This window comes from Motacilla alba, chromosome 7 (genome assembly GCF_015832195.1).
Source record: "Motacilla alba alba isolate MOTALB_02 chromosome 7, Motacilla_alba_V1.0_pri, whole genome shotgun sequence".
NCBI classification, from domain to species: Eukaryota; Metazoa; Chordata; class Aves; order Passeriformes; family Motacillidae; genus Motacilla; species Motacilla alba.
The window spans coordinates 10,418,185-10,430,473 of NC_052022.1; the positions used below are offsets into that span (position 1 = coordinate 10,418,185).

The 12,289-nt window shown below is 39.2% G+C and overlaps 1 protein-coding gene across 5 annotated transcripts in view; it reads left to right on the forward strand.

Annotated features, from left to right (window-relative positions):
• Positions 1-12,289, forward strand: part of MYLK (myosin light chain kinase) — a 198,375-nt gene that overhangs the window by 147,852 nt on the left and 38,234 nt on the right. For all 5 annotated transcript variants that reach the window (XM_038142902.1, XM_038142903.1, XM_038142904.1 and 2 more), the window contains 3 exons: positions 2,428-2,478; positions 4,069-4,196; positions 7,608-7,761. In XM_038142902.1, the coding sequence (XP_037998830.1) occupies positions 2,428-2,478; positions 4,069-4,196; positions 7,608-7,761 (333 nt within the window). The remainder of the gene's footprint in view (positions 1-2,427; positions 2,479-4,068; positions 4,197-7,607; positions 7,762-12,289) is intronic.

The window sequence follows — 12,289 nt, forward strand, 5'->3', positions numbered from 1 at the left end:
GGAGTGTAGAAGCAATCAAATTCCTGTCATTCTAGCTTGTATTGAAAGCCATTGCAGCTCTGAGAAGAGACCCACGAGTTATTTCATTTCAGTTTAGAGAAAAGCAGAGAGTTTGATGTTGAATACAGCACGCGCACAAACAAAAATGTTTACATGTTTCTAAACCATGTAACTGAGTGAGTTTACATGGGGTCATGCATCTAATGAGTAACTAATGGGTTTTTTCCATTAATAGGGATGTTTAAGGGCAGATGAGAGGCCAGACTCCATAGACCTTCCAGCTAGCACCTGATCATAAACATAGTTTCATCCACATAATATAGCTCCAAACTTAAATAAGTGTTTCAGCTCAGGGTATGACCATACCATGACAAAGAGGAAAGCTGCTCTGAAAACACCACTTGCTGCCTTTGCTTGTACAACTCAGGCAGGAAAGAGGATGTAGAAATACATTTGCTATCACTTACCACAGCAGCCAGGGTACATGTCACTCTGATGGGGGCCAAAAAAGGAATGTGTCTCTTTAATGAGTAGTTGTGCTCTTTGAAGGCCTCAGTTTAAAGAGGGTTAAGTCCCCATGGAAGATGTGGCAGGACAGATACCTTGCTTACAGCCTGCTAGTCCAGTAATACTGGGATAAACACCTCACAAGTACTCATCTAAACCTTTAACTATTTCTATTGGGCTGGCAGTTGTCAAAGAAAGGCTTCTTTGGGAAATATCCAACTATTATTTTTTGTCTCAGCCGTAAGTACTGTGAGAATATCCTACCTCTCCATTTTTGTGTTTCTGGTTGCTACAAAATCAATAAATTCAGTGCATATAAAAGCCAAGCATACTTTTAGGGAAAATTACTAAAAAATGGAAAGAAGGTGGAAAAACCTTTTCTGTATTCACTGCATAAAGTTCTTCAGAATGAGCTAAATAAACACTGCTCTTAACAGCTAAGCCATTAGATATTTTTAAGTCGTTTGTCTTTTCACATCCTATTCACATCACCTACTATCTCCAGTTACTCTAAAAATCAATCTGTCTGTTGTTTGAGCCATAGCATTAGACTCCCACAGTGGTTTTGCAACTCATGGCTCCTGAGTTTCATGGAGCACCACATGATGTGTTCCAGGGTATCATACACAGCTTGTAGTTTGCTGCAGCCAAAAGGCTTAAAATTGAAAAACTGGTTTTATTGGTTTGGTGAAATCAGGGGGATATTTTGCTGCTCAGTGTCTTTCTAATTTGAAATAGCTAAATAAAAAAAAGAAAGGAATGGACAAAAAAATGGACCAAAAAATTCAGAACTTTTGCATCTGTTATGACTGTCACTAGGCACCTCTGTATAGTCTGCCAGATACTCAAAAGCACTTAGCACATGCTGCTTCCGTTGGAGGCAATAACATCTTAAAAGCCAGACGACTTCAATCATGCTGCCTAGTTGAGCATAAGAAAATAAGAAATGTTCTTTCACAGCAGAGGCCATTCTCTGACCAGGATGCTTAGAATAGCAGGCAAAAAGAGAGTGCTGCAAAAGGAACAAACTCCTTCACTTCTGGAATTCAGTGGTTTGAAGGCATCCAGACTTGCATTTAATGGCCACCACTATACATAACTCCTATGAATTTGTCCTTTTGAATCTGTTTGTGTTTCTGTATTGTAAAACATTACTTGTTTGTGAAGGTAGATTATGGATGTTATATTTAACTTGCTGTTTCTCTCATGCCTGCTGTCTGGCAATTTAATTGCGTGGTGTCTAGTTCTTTTTTTGTGAAAAATACTTAATAGCCATTTTCTACCTACGTCTTCTCCATTGTTCTTCAACTTACCCTTCACAATTTGTAGAATATTGTCTTCCAAAACTTTATGGATCCAGATTTCAAGTTCTAAGCCATATTTTTGTAGCTAGGATATTTACTTTTGAGAATATAGCAAAAAGTTGTCCCTACTTAAGGAAGAAGATGAGGCAGAGGGGTGGTGCTAATATTTACTTTTGGTATATCACTAATTCTTTGTGAGCTCACAAGTGATACGGGAAGCAGCACGTGGTGCTAACTACTCTACTTTTAACTGAGATCATTCAGTGTTGATTATGCTGGAAATCTGAGCAGAAATTCAGTGCGAGATGGGTCTTGGCCCAGTGTTTTCACCTGTTAAACTGCTATAAGGAATGGATGATGACAAATTGTGGGAGAAGTGTAGAAGATTTCTTTGATTCTTTTAAAAGTTCCAGCTTCACCTCTGAATATTCTGAGGGTCATCCAGGATAATAAAAGTGGTTTTTAAAGGTATTTTTAATTCTTTAGTTTAATATGCTGGAAGAACATATTCTATTTTCAAGTGCCAACAAAGCATTGCTATGGATGTTGGTGGTTAGTCTGGTACTTGCAAAGCTCAGCTTTGAATTCACATCCTTTGTTGTTTGTTTTTCACTAGGTGAAGCAACAGTGAAGAAGAAACCAGCTCCAAAGACTCCTCCAAAAGCAGGTAATTGGTTGCATGTGTCACCCACATTTAGCAGTGCAGCTGTTTGCCTGCTAAGTTTGTTTGCATGTGGGATCAAATGGTAGGTAAGTCCAGCTTGTCAGCACTGTACTAAGAATTAAATTATGAGCATCCAAAGAAGTTACTCTCAGATGGACTACAGCAAGATCCTGCAAAGTGTCAGTAGTGTGTAACTTATGCCCTTTTGCATATCCACAACAAACCTTGGCTTTCTGTGGAAGATTTTTTCCTGTGTATCACAGAATCCTCTGCATGAGTAGGTACCACAGAGAAGGTGATAGATTCCACTTTTCCTCATCAGTGGCATTATGGTAACCTGTTTGTGTATTTGCAGTCTCTGAGGCAAATCTATCTATATTTAAAGTTACGAGGAAATTTCCTCTATAGGAACCTCTTTTCAGTGTCTTAAAACTTCACCAGACTTTTAAACTGTTTAAGCTGCTTTCTGTGCCAGATATACACCTCAGCCTAGCTTCCTTCAGATATTTTCAAAACAAAAACACTTTTAAAAGGTCAAGTCTAGAGTAGGAGGAACCCACTTTCTTTTAATTACTTTGAAAAGGAAAAGAAAGCACTTTTTTCATGCCCAGTATCCCTGTGCTTGGTAAAGAATGTTACATTTGGCAGTGAGGTCACTGTAATATTAGGGAATGCCTCTTACCATTCCTGTCAATATGTCCTCAAGTCTGCCTCCTTCAATACACACACAAGAATAATTTTTTTATCATGCTGCTTTTATAAGCAACAGTATAGGTTTCACCCTGGAGTTGTCCAGCCTATGATATTTCTGGCCTCTGTGCTTAGCAGCTACCAGGGGTCTGACACTCAGCAGCACAGCTGAGAGCCAGGAATGAGCACTCTTAGCAGGAGATGTTCTGCCACCTATTGATACTCAGGCAGTGAGAGGGAACAGAAGGAGGAATGCCTGATTCATGAACAGAGGGGAATGAATGGGACTGCAAGGTTTAAAAGAAGCACTGTGATACACAAAAAGATTTTGCTCATGGCAAAATTTAGTGTGATGGAGAAAGACATCAATTTCCTTCCTTGTCTCTCTTGATGTTTCTGTGCCACAAAATGTTTATCTGGCTACTGAAGCCAGAATCCTCACAGGCAGATCTTGAGTCTTAAATTTTCTGAATTCTGTTGATGACATCAGTGGGTAGGTTTGCAGACCCCCTCAGCACATGCAAATTGATAAGAAGGTAGCTGGAGCCATTCTTCAAAAATACAAAGTTCAAAAGAAAAAGATTTTCTGAAAAACCCACAACAAATGTTCAGAAACTGTATATTTGGAATTGGTGGTAGGTGCCAATGTTTTTGTCTTTTGGATGTCTGTACCTTGGTCTTGTATGAGCAAACTTTGGATGTGTAAATTGTTGCTGCTTCACTCCCCTAGAATTACCAAATCCATGGAATTTTTTTTTTCATTGCAAGCAACAGGTAGCTGCTAATCTGAATTTCAAATGCTGCTCTGAAACAGTTGAGCTGAGAAATGTATGTGTTTTGCATTTTAAGAAAACTTAGGGTCATTTAAAGGGTTATTGAATTTATGTTATTTTTTCCCTTCAGCTGCTCCTCCTCAGATTACTCAGTTCCCAGAGGACAGAAAAGTCCGTGCAGGTGAATCAGTGGAATTGTTTGCCAAGGTGGTGGGAACAGCACCCATAACTTGCACCTGGATGAAATTCCGTAAGCAGGTAAATTGTTTTCTGGTCTCTTTTAGCAATCATTGAAAAAGCAGAGCTGCAAAGGAACACCAGTGATTATCTCCCATTTTCCCATCTCCCTTCCTGAGGAACTGGCAAAGTCCATCTTGTTCCTGCAGATATTTTCCTCACCTCTACTGAAAACATTTCACTGATGAAGATTGCACAACCTCCATAGGCAAATTATTGCAGTGTTTATATAGCCATAGGGTTGGAATTTTTTTCCTAATGCCCAACCTAAGTCTTTCTTGCTACAGTTTAGACCCTTTGCTGCCTGTCCCCTCTTGTAACAAATGGTAGTTTCTTTGTGAAAAGTCTTGGGCACTGAATTAAAGGATAAGTAATGGGAAAGATACAGGTATCTGAAAAGTATCTGTCACCAGGGACATTTCTCTCCTTTGAAAATGACCTCTTCTTTGTTGATGCTGGGTCTAAAGTTATGTCAGAGGGGCAAAATACCATTTTAAAAACTTGAGTGAATTGTCTTGCAGCATAAATGCCACCATACAGGGCACAACAAAAATCCATGCTATGAGTGCCCTCACTCCCTAGTTTTGAAGTTCCTTCTACTTGAATTAATATCTTTAAACTATATCACATGTCCATAAGGGCAGTATCTAAAGAGTTGCTTTAACAAAGATATTTAAAAGCACTTTAAATCAAATAACCCAATATGCAAGTTCAGACTGGAAGATGAAGTGTCACGTTAGGACAGAGCAAATATAAATATCTACTGTAGCTGCTGTTCTGTTTATTTCGTTCTGAACTTGTTATGCACTCTATAGAACACAAATAAAAACATCTCCTCCTGGAAGGAAGTTTAGACTCTAAATCCAGACATGTCAGCATTTAATTGAAAGAATTCAAAACAGTTTGTTAGTGCAAAGGGTATTCCAGAGTCCATCCTTGCTAACTCCAAATAACCTCTTACTTTAGGGGAAAGGGTGAGTTTTTTCCTGAGCTCTTATATTTCCTTGAATTTCTTTAGCTTCAAGACTGGAGTTAACCACTGCTTTCCACAAAAAGTAGGTCTCAGAAGCTTCAGTGACATTCAGTGTTTGATTTTCTAAGCTCTGTCTTAACGTTTAGGTAAAATGTGCCCCTCAAAGCTGAGTTTCTGGTTTGTGCAGAATTCTGAGTTCATTGTTGAACACACCAATCCTATTTACCTAGATTTTAAGGCCTTTTTTATATGCAAGGTCTATGTGATAACAGAGACTAGCAGTTCCTAATGCCCACATCAGATCCATAACCTGTGTTTCAAGATACTTTCTCCTTTGTAAAATGCTATTTTTACCATCTTTATACTTTCTTCTTGAGTTATCCACTATGAGACAAGGTGAAGCATTGCAAAATCATAAATTAAAATGACAAATTTTTTATATTATTCATTCTGCTGAATGAGGTACAAAAGAAAAAAAAAAAACTTCAGGAAGAATACCAAACACTGTAGGACAAGTGAGGGCAGCAGTCTCTCATTTATTAATTTAAAAGGGGAGTCACTTACTGTGTCCTGTGCTGCACCATCATTTTGCTTTATTTTTCACTTACACTTCATCACATATTGTTTTACGCTTGGATTTCTTCCTTTTCTATAACTGTGGTTGACTTCAACTCTCTTCCATTCCCAGTCCTAAAAGTGAAAACCAGCCAATTGTTTTGACAATTTACTGGGAGTTATTTGTTGTTGTTATTTGAGCTGATCCAGCAAGTGGTGAGCTGTGATTTCAGCCCTGCTCCTGTTTGCTGCAGCTTCCTCTCTGTGTTTCTTCCTCACATTCCCTCAGGTGCAGGAGAGCCACAGTGGCCTCTCTATCTCTTTTGGATATTCCAAAAGAGTATCTTTTGCTTGTAGAAAGAGAATGTCATGAATCTTTGACCCATACTGTTGTATGCCATGGCAGTGCAGTGGAGGGGTTCTGGAACTGTGCTGAGCTAAAGAGGGGAGAGCCTTGGAAAGCCTTGGAAGGCCTTGGAAATCTGCTTCATGAGCTGAGTCCATCACTGAACACTGCCAGCTGTTGAAGCTTCTCAACTACAACCAGTGACTTTCTTTCAGGATCCCAAAGATCCAACCCATGTTCCCCACAACCACTGCAAACCACTGAGCATCCTTTCAGGACTGTCTCTGCATCCTTTCAAGGATTTCTCTGCATTCTTTCAAGGATTTCTCTGCATGCCTTCAGGGCTTCCTCTGTATCCTTTTTGGGCTTTCTGTGAATAATGCACATCTAGTTCTACTGTCACCCCTTGACTAATTTTAATGAAGCAAAACATAAAAGTTTAGAATCTCAGAAGTGTGTTGGCAGGGTGGAACAACTTTCAGTAGAGTTTAACCCTACATAATCCCATTTGCTAACATTCTATATGTAGGAAAATCTTTCTAAAGTTACTTTTGGGCAGATAGCAGTGCATGTGTTTTGTCTCAGTTGAGGAAAGAGCAGGGTAAGTCCTCTTCTTAAACTTTTGATTTCTTCTCTTCTGAATATATGGGACAAGATAAGGCAGCTAAATAGCCTTCATTTTTAATTAAATTCTGAGAATGGCTTGGAAGAGTCACTTATCTAAGAAGGAAGTGGTGGGAGGAAGAAGGGCATTGACATTGTGTTGTCTGTTTCATAAGAACACAGTGTACAGCTTCTGTAATTGCAGTGTAACATTGTGAGGTTTTTAAAGAACTGTCATGTCCCAAGCTAATGCTGATTAAAATCTAAGTCACCTTGGCCATTTATGCTATGATAGCTCTGTTTCAATTAAAAACTAGTTTATAATATGCCTATGGTATTCAGGAGAGATTTTGATTTTTGCTTCTCCAGAAAACTAGAATGCTATAGGAAAGCTCAGTATGCTCTTTGAGTGTCTCTGTACAGCTGTAGTGTTGTATCTCCATTTCATACATCGTCTTCAGTCGTTCAAACCCAATTAACTGCTGCCCTGGTTTGTGTGGAAGTACAGAATAAAGCTGGTTAAAACAAGAGGGCAGGAGTCCCAGCTGTGGATGGTCTGCACGTTGGGCCTCTGAGGGGAATGGCAAATGAACTGAGGCTAAACCCTTGTGCCACTGTGGTTTCTCTAGGATATGTGAGACCAAACTTTGCTCTTTTGGCAAATGCACAGTTTGCACTTTCAACTTGTCAAAGAGAAGTTAAAAAGTGACACTGCTCTTCCTTAATGGGGTTCCAGCAACACCAGAGCTCCCTGTGGCCTTTGCAGGACTGGAGCCCTTATGATGTTCCACTGCATTTCTAGATTATTTGTGCTGATTACACAGTTTATCAGCTGCACATACTTCTGTAATAGAGTTATCTGCAGATAACACTCAATATGATAGCATTGCATTGTGCTTTGAGCTCTTTCAGATACAAAGAAATCTATCACATAATTTTTCTTTTAATTTGACAGATTCAAGAAAATGAATATATTAAAATTGAGAATGCTGAGAACAGCAGCAAGCTAACAATATCATCAACAAAGCAGGAACACTGTGGATGTTACACTCTAGTTGTAGAGAACAAACTTGGCAGCAGACAAGCACAAGTCAACCTTACAGTTGTTGGTAAGTCCATAATAATATTTTATGTATATACTTATTCTTCAGACATCAGTCTACATTTGCATTTTATATAATGATATGCAACAGGTTAAATAAAATAATCAGTTAAATAAAGAAGACTGAAATAAGAACTAGTATTTCAAAAAATGGATAGTGACATTGTAATAAGGACAGTAAGTAATACCAGTAGGGCTATACTGTGTTTATTTGAAAATAATTCCTAATTCCATGGTGATGAAGGTATAAAATAGATAAAATGGCTCATGCTTAAAAAGAAATCCCCCCCACGACAAAAACAGCTCATGTCTCAATTTAAAATCCTGCCATGGTCTGTTGTTTCACAGGGACAGAAAACAGTGAATAAAGACAGTCTGTTTTAAATATTTTGGAACCCTTCATCTGCAGGCTTTTACACAGGTATCTTAAAGTTTCAAACAGCCTCGTCAGGTGACACTCCCAGGCCATCAGGTTTGTTGTAGCAGACTGTGGACAGCTGCACAGACATGCAGGCTGGCAGACAGCTGCAGTTTATTTGCAGATAAAACTGCAGCCTAGTGAGGATCAGCCAAAATCTAGATATGTGACATTTGGCTCTGAAAAGGCTAATTGAACCCACCTTAGTGTGGATGTTTCCGGGAAATCCAGAGAAGTTCTTCAAGCCGAGATGTGATTTGGCTAAAACATTAGTCTGTGGGATGGGTCTGCTTCTGGGCTCTGTTACCTGCAGAGGGGTTATCACACAAGGTGGTGCCCTGACAGCCACAAGGGTGTGAGCAAGGCAAGAAATGTGGCTCTAAGGCCAAAGATGAATGTCTGACTCCAATGAAACCAATATACCTTTAACTCCAGTTGGACTGGAGATTCATTCCAGCAATCCAGTGAATACCATACGAGGTTTAATGAGTACAGTCACACTTTCAGGTACAATATCCACAGAAGCAGACTGAATGTGGCTCAATTGCATGTTGCTCTACATATTGTCAATAGAGGCTTCCTGATTATTTAAATTAATTCCTTTAATCCAGTCTGTGGCTTTAATTGCAGTTAAAAGATAACTGGATGAATGAGTATAAATATCCAGTGGATTCCAGCAACATGCCAGAGAATTCAAGAACCGAAGAAAATAGAATCAGTATTTTTCCCATGATGCAAAGATAAATTGTACTACCCCTTCCAACAGTGGGTTGTACAGGTCAGAAGTACAGCTAGGTTAAAAATGAACGCCATTGCTCCTTGGAAAAATATATACATTGGTCTGGGTATACATTTTGGCTGCAAACCAACACAGCTGATTAGCAGCTGGAAGGATGGCAGGAGATTAATTGCTCTTTATATTTCCCTCCTTTTCACTCTTTCCTAGGCAACTGCTGCAGGCAGCTAACTGTAGCAGGTTATTGGGCAAGATGCATTTTGTTTTAGCTGCACAAGGCCGACAATTCCTATTATCTTGTTACTGTGTGAGCCTTGACTCATTATTATATAAGTCACTGGTTTATATCCTTTGGAGTTAATTGGTTTGAAAGTCTTTGAATTCTATAACCTTATAAAGCTACATCTCAGCCTCCTGCTTTGCTCTTCCCTAAGAAATGTGCCAGAGAACCGTGGGATTCCCAGAGATGCTTTTGGGAGAGTTGGGTGAAGAATTCTTACAACGTGCAGGAGTTTGCCATGTGTTTTGGCTGATGACAAGCTCTCTGTTTCCAACTAAAAAGAATAAATTCCATCTTGTAAAATTGCCAAGCTCTTCAGTGAGACATCTCGCTGATGTCAGCACTGCTGAAGGCGTGACAAGGCCTCCTAGCTTGCTGCACATGCATTTTAAGGCCAGATTCTTCCATCTGGGCACTCAAAAATGTGGGAAAAGGGGGCAAAAATGTCATCCTTATAGGAAGGGGTTTAGAATCTCACTATGAGATAAAATCCTTCACACTGTTTGCACCTTTAAAGGTGTCAAATGTTCACTGAAGTTGGAAGGTACTTTTCTCTAAAACCTGTCAGTCAAAATAGGGAAGCTGTGTTTCTCTGAATATGCAAAACCTGGCATTTCTGAGTCTACTAAAGCTCATCCTTAGTCCTAAATTCCCGCCTGTCCATTCTCTCTGCACCATCCCAAGTACTGGGAAGAAACTTTCTCTCCCTGCCCTGACCCCACTTGCAGAGCAAGCATTGGTGGAGAAAGTCCTGGTGCTAATGATCAGCTCTGTTTGCCTCAGCCATTTATAACTAGTCTCTAAATTCTGTGTGAGCTGCCTCCCTGCAGGTTTACTGAGAAAAGGCACATCCATGTGTGTGTGTTGTGTGCTCAAAACACTGCTGCCTGGCCACACTGCACAACTGAGCCTTGAATGTGTTGAAACTACAAATACAGAACATTTGCTTTCTGGAGGAGTGTGTCTGAGCAGACCCAGAGCTGCGTTTCTCAAAGGGCTAGCCAACAGGCTTGGCTCTTCTGAATTTTAGCAAATCAAAGGCATTTGTTAAAATATAAAATGAAATTAATATGGAAATAAAGATGTATTTATTTTATTATTATTACCACTTTAATATTAATAATTATTACCTCTTTTAATTTATTATTACCTCTTACAACCATGTAGGATTCAAAGACTTCATGCTGATGGGCAAGTTTCTTATGTGAAGGACTCCAATAAATATTTCTCAAATTAAATTTGGACTGTAACACATGTGAAGGAGCAGGTTGCCCAGCAAAGATGTATAGTCTCCATCCCTTGGAGGTATTCAAGTTCAGACTGGATAAGCATCTGAACAATCTGGTCTGACCTTATAGCTGATCCTGCTTTGAACAGAAGGTCTAAAGACCTTCCTGAGGATATTTAAGACCATCCTGGATCTTGGCTTTATACTTGCAGTTGTCAAAGGCCTTTCTTCACAAAAAAATAACATTATAGACTTAACCTCCAATCAGCGGGCAAAGGATTGAGCTTATCTGCCAGGATTCAAATCAGAAATGATCCTGCTGTGATTTAAACTCTGAGTCCTAGATTGCAAACTCTATCTGAGTACAATTTGTAGAAATTATTTTTTAATAATGACATTTAGGGAAACAAAGATAGCCTGCATTCCTTTGAATTTAGCTCCCAAAGTCTTAAATTTATCTGTCAGACTCAGGCCTCAACTAGAGTCTTAATTGAACTGTGCAAGGGTTCTGACACCGAAAGCATTTACATCATTTATGATTTGGTGCAGTTTGGGTCATGGGAAAGGATGCTCTTGAAAGAAGCCCAGTTTCATCCTATGGGGTTTTATTTCCTTTAATGAATATCAATGAACAAAATGTCCACTACACTCAGCCTCCAGTGTGAGCTGTGTGCAGTCCACACAGCAAATGCACAGATACATAAACAAGTTAGAGGAGACTTTTTAAATAATGGTGTGGTGCTCTGAGCCCTCAGCCACAAGGACTGAGCCTTGTGATTCATTGTGCAACTTTGTACAAGCACTGATAATACTGGGAGATCTGCAAGTCTGTGAGACATCCAAGTTAAGCAGTATCTTCTTTTAAAGGGTTGACTGGTCCCAAAATGTCCATGTTGAGCTCTACTCTATTATTATGATCAGCTTTCTTAAATAAGCAATTTCCTTAGCTGACTGATCTCTCTAGGGAGATTTTGTAACATGTTTCTGCTCCAAAATCAAAACAGCCTGATGTGAGATTGAGCTAATGATTTATAGCAGACAGTGTGTCAGATGGAAGTGGACTTGTGTTGCCAAAGCTCTTAAATGAGCCAACGAGGAGCTTAGTGTAAAATATGACTGATTTAGGCAAGGTAGAGACCTCAGTTTACAGTGTCAGCAAGGAATATTCATCCCTTCCGTGCCATTTATTTGATGTATTTGATATATTTATCAAAATTATCATTCTGAATATTTAAGCTGTGTGATAGCCCCAGGTCTGTAACCACCTTTGAAAAAGAAACTTGGTTTTCCTACTGGCTAAAGCTGGGTACTGTGACAGTGTCCAAAGAATAACACAGAATTCAACAAGGGTATGTGGCACGAGAGAAATAATCTGTTTGCAGCTATGCCACAAACTTGCCACATGCTTTTGGGCCTATTGCTTCTTGTTTCCATGCCTACTATTCAGGGGCTTTTTGATGATCAGTGTTTAGTGAATACTTTGTATATCAGTGCTGTCTTTTAGTTTTTTTAAAAACAGAAGTAGAAACACACATACTACCTAACTGGGGGCTGATTTTGACCAACCTTGTTTGTCTTTTATAAATCCTTTGGGATTTTTACTGTTCCTGATGTGGTATTTTGTCTGTGTATATGTATATCTATATATGTATATGTGTTGTACATACACACACACACATATATATAAGTATCATAGTGATTAGTAAACTCTGTGATAGATATGTGCAAAAGAATAACAGCAATGTCATTGGACCCTGAGAGGCCTAAAGTTAAAAGTTATGGTGGTTCTATTACTCTCAGCATTGGTGCATGTAATGTGTATTGCAGCCTTCTCTGCGGTTGGAAAGCGATAAATGAAGTACTCAAGGACATG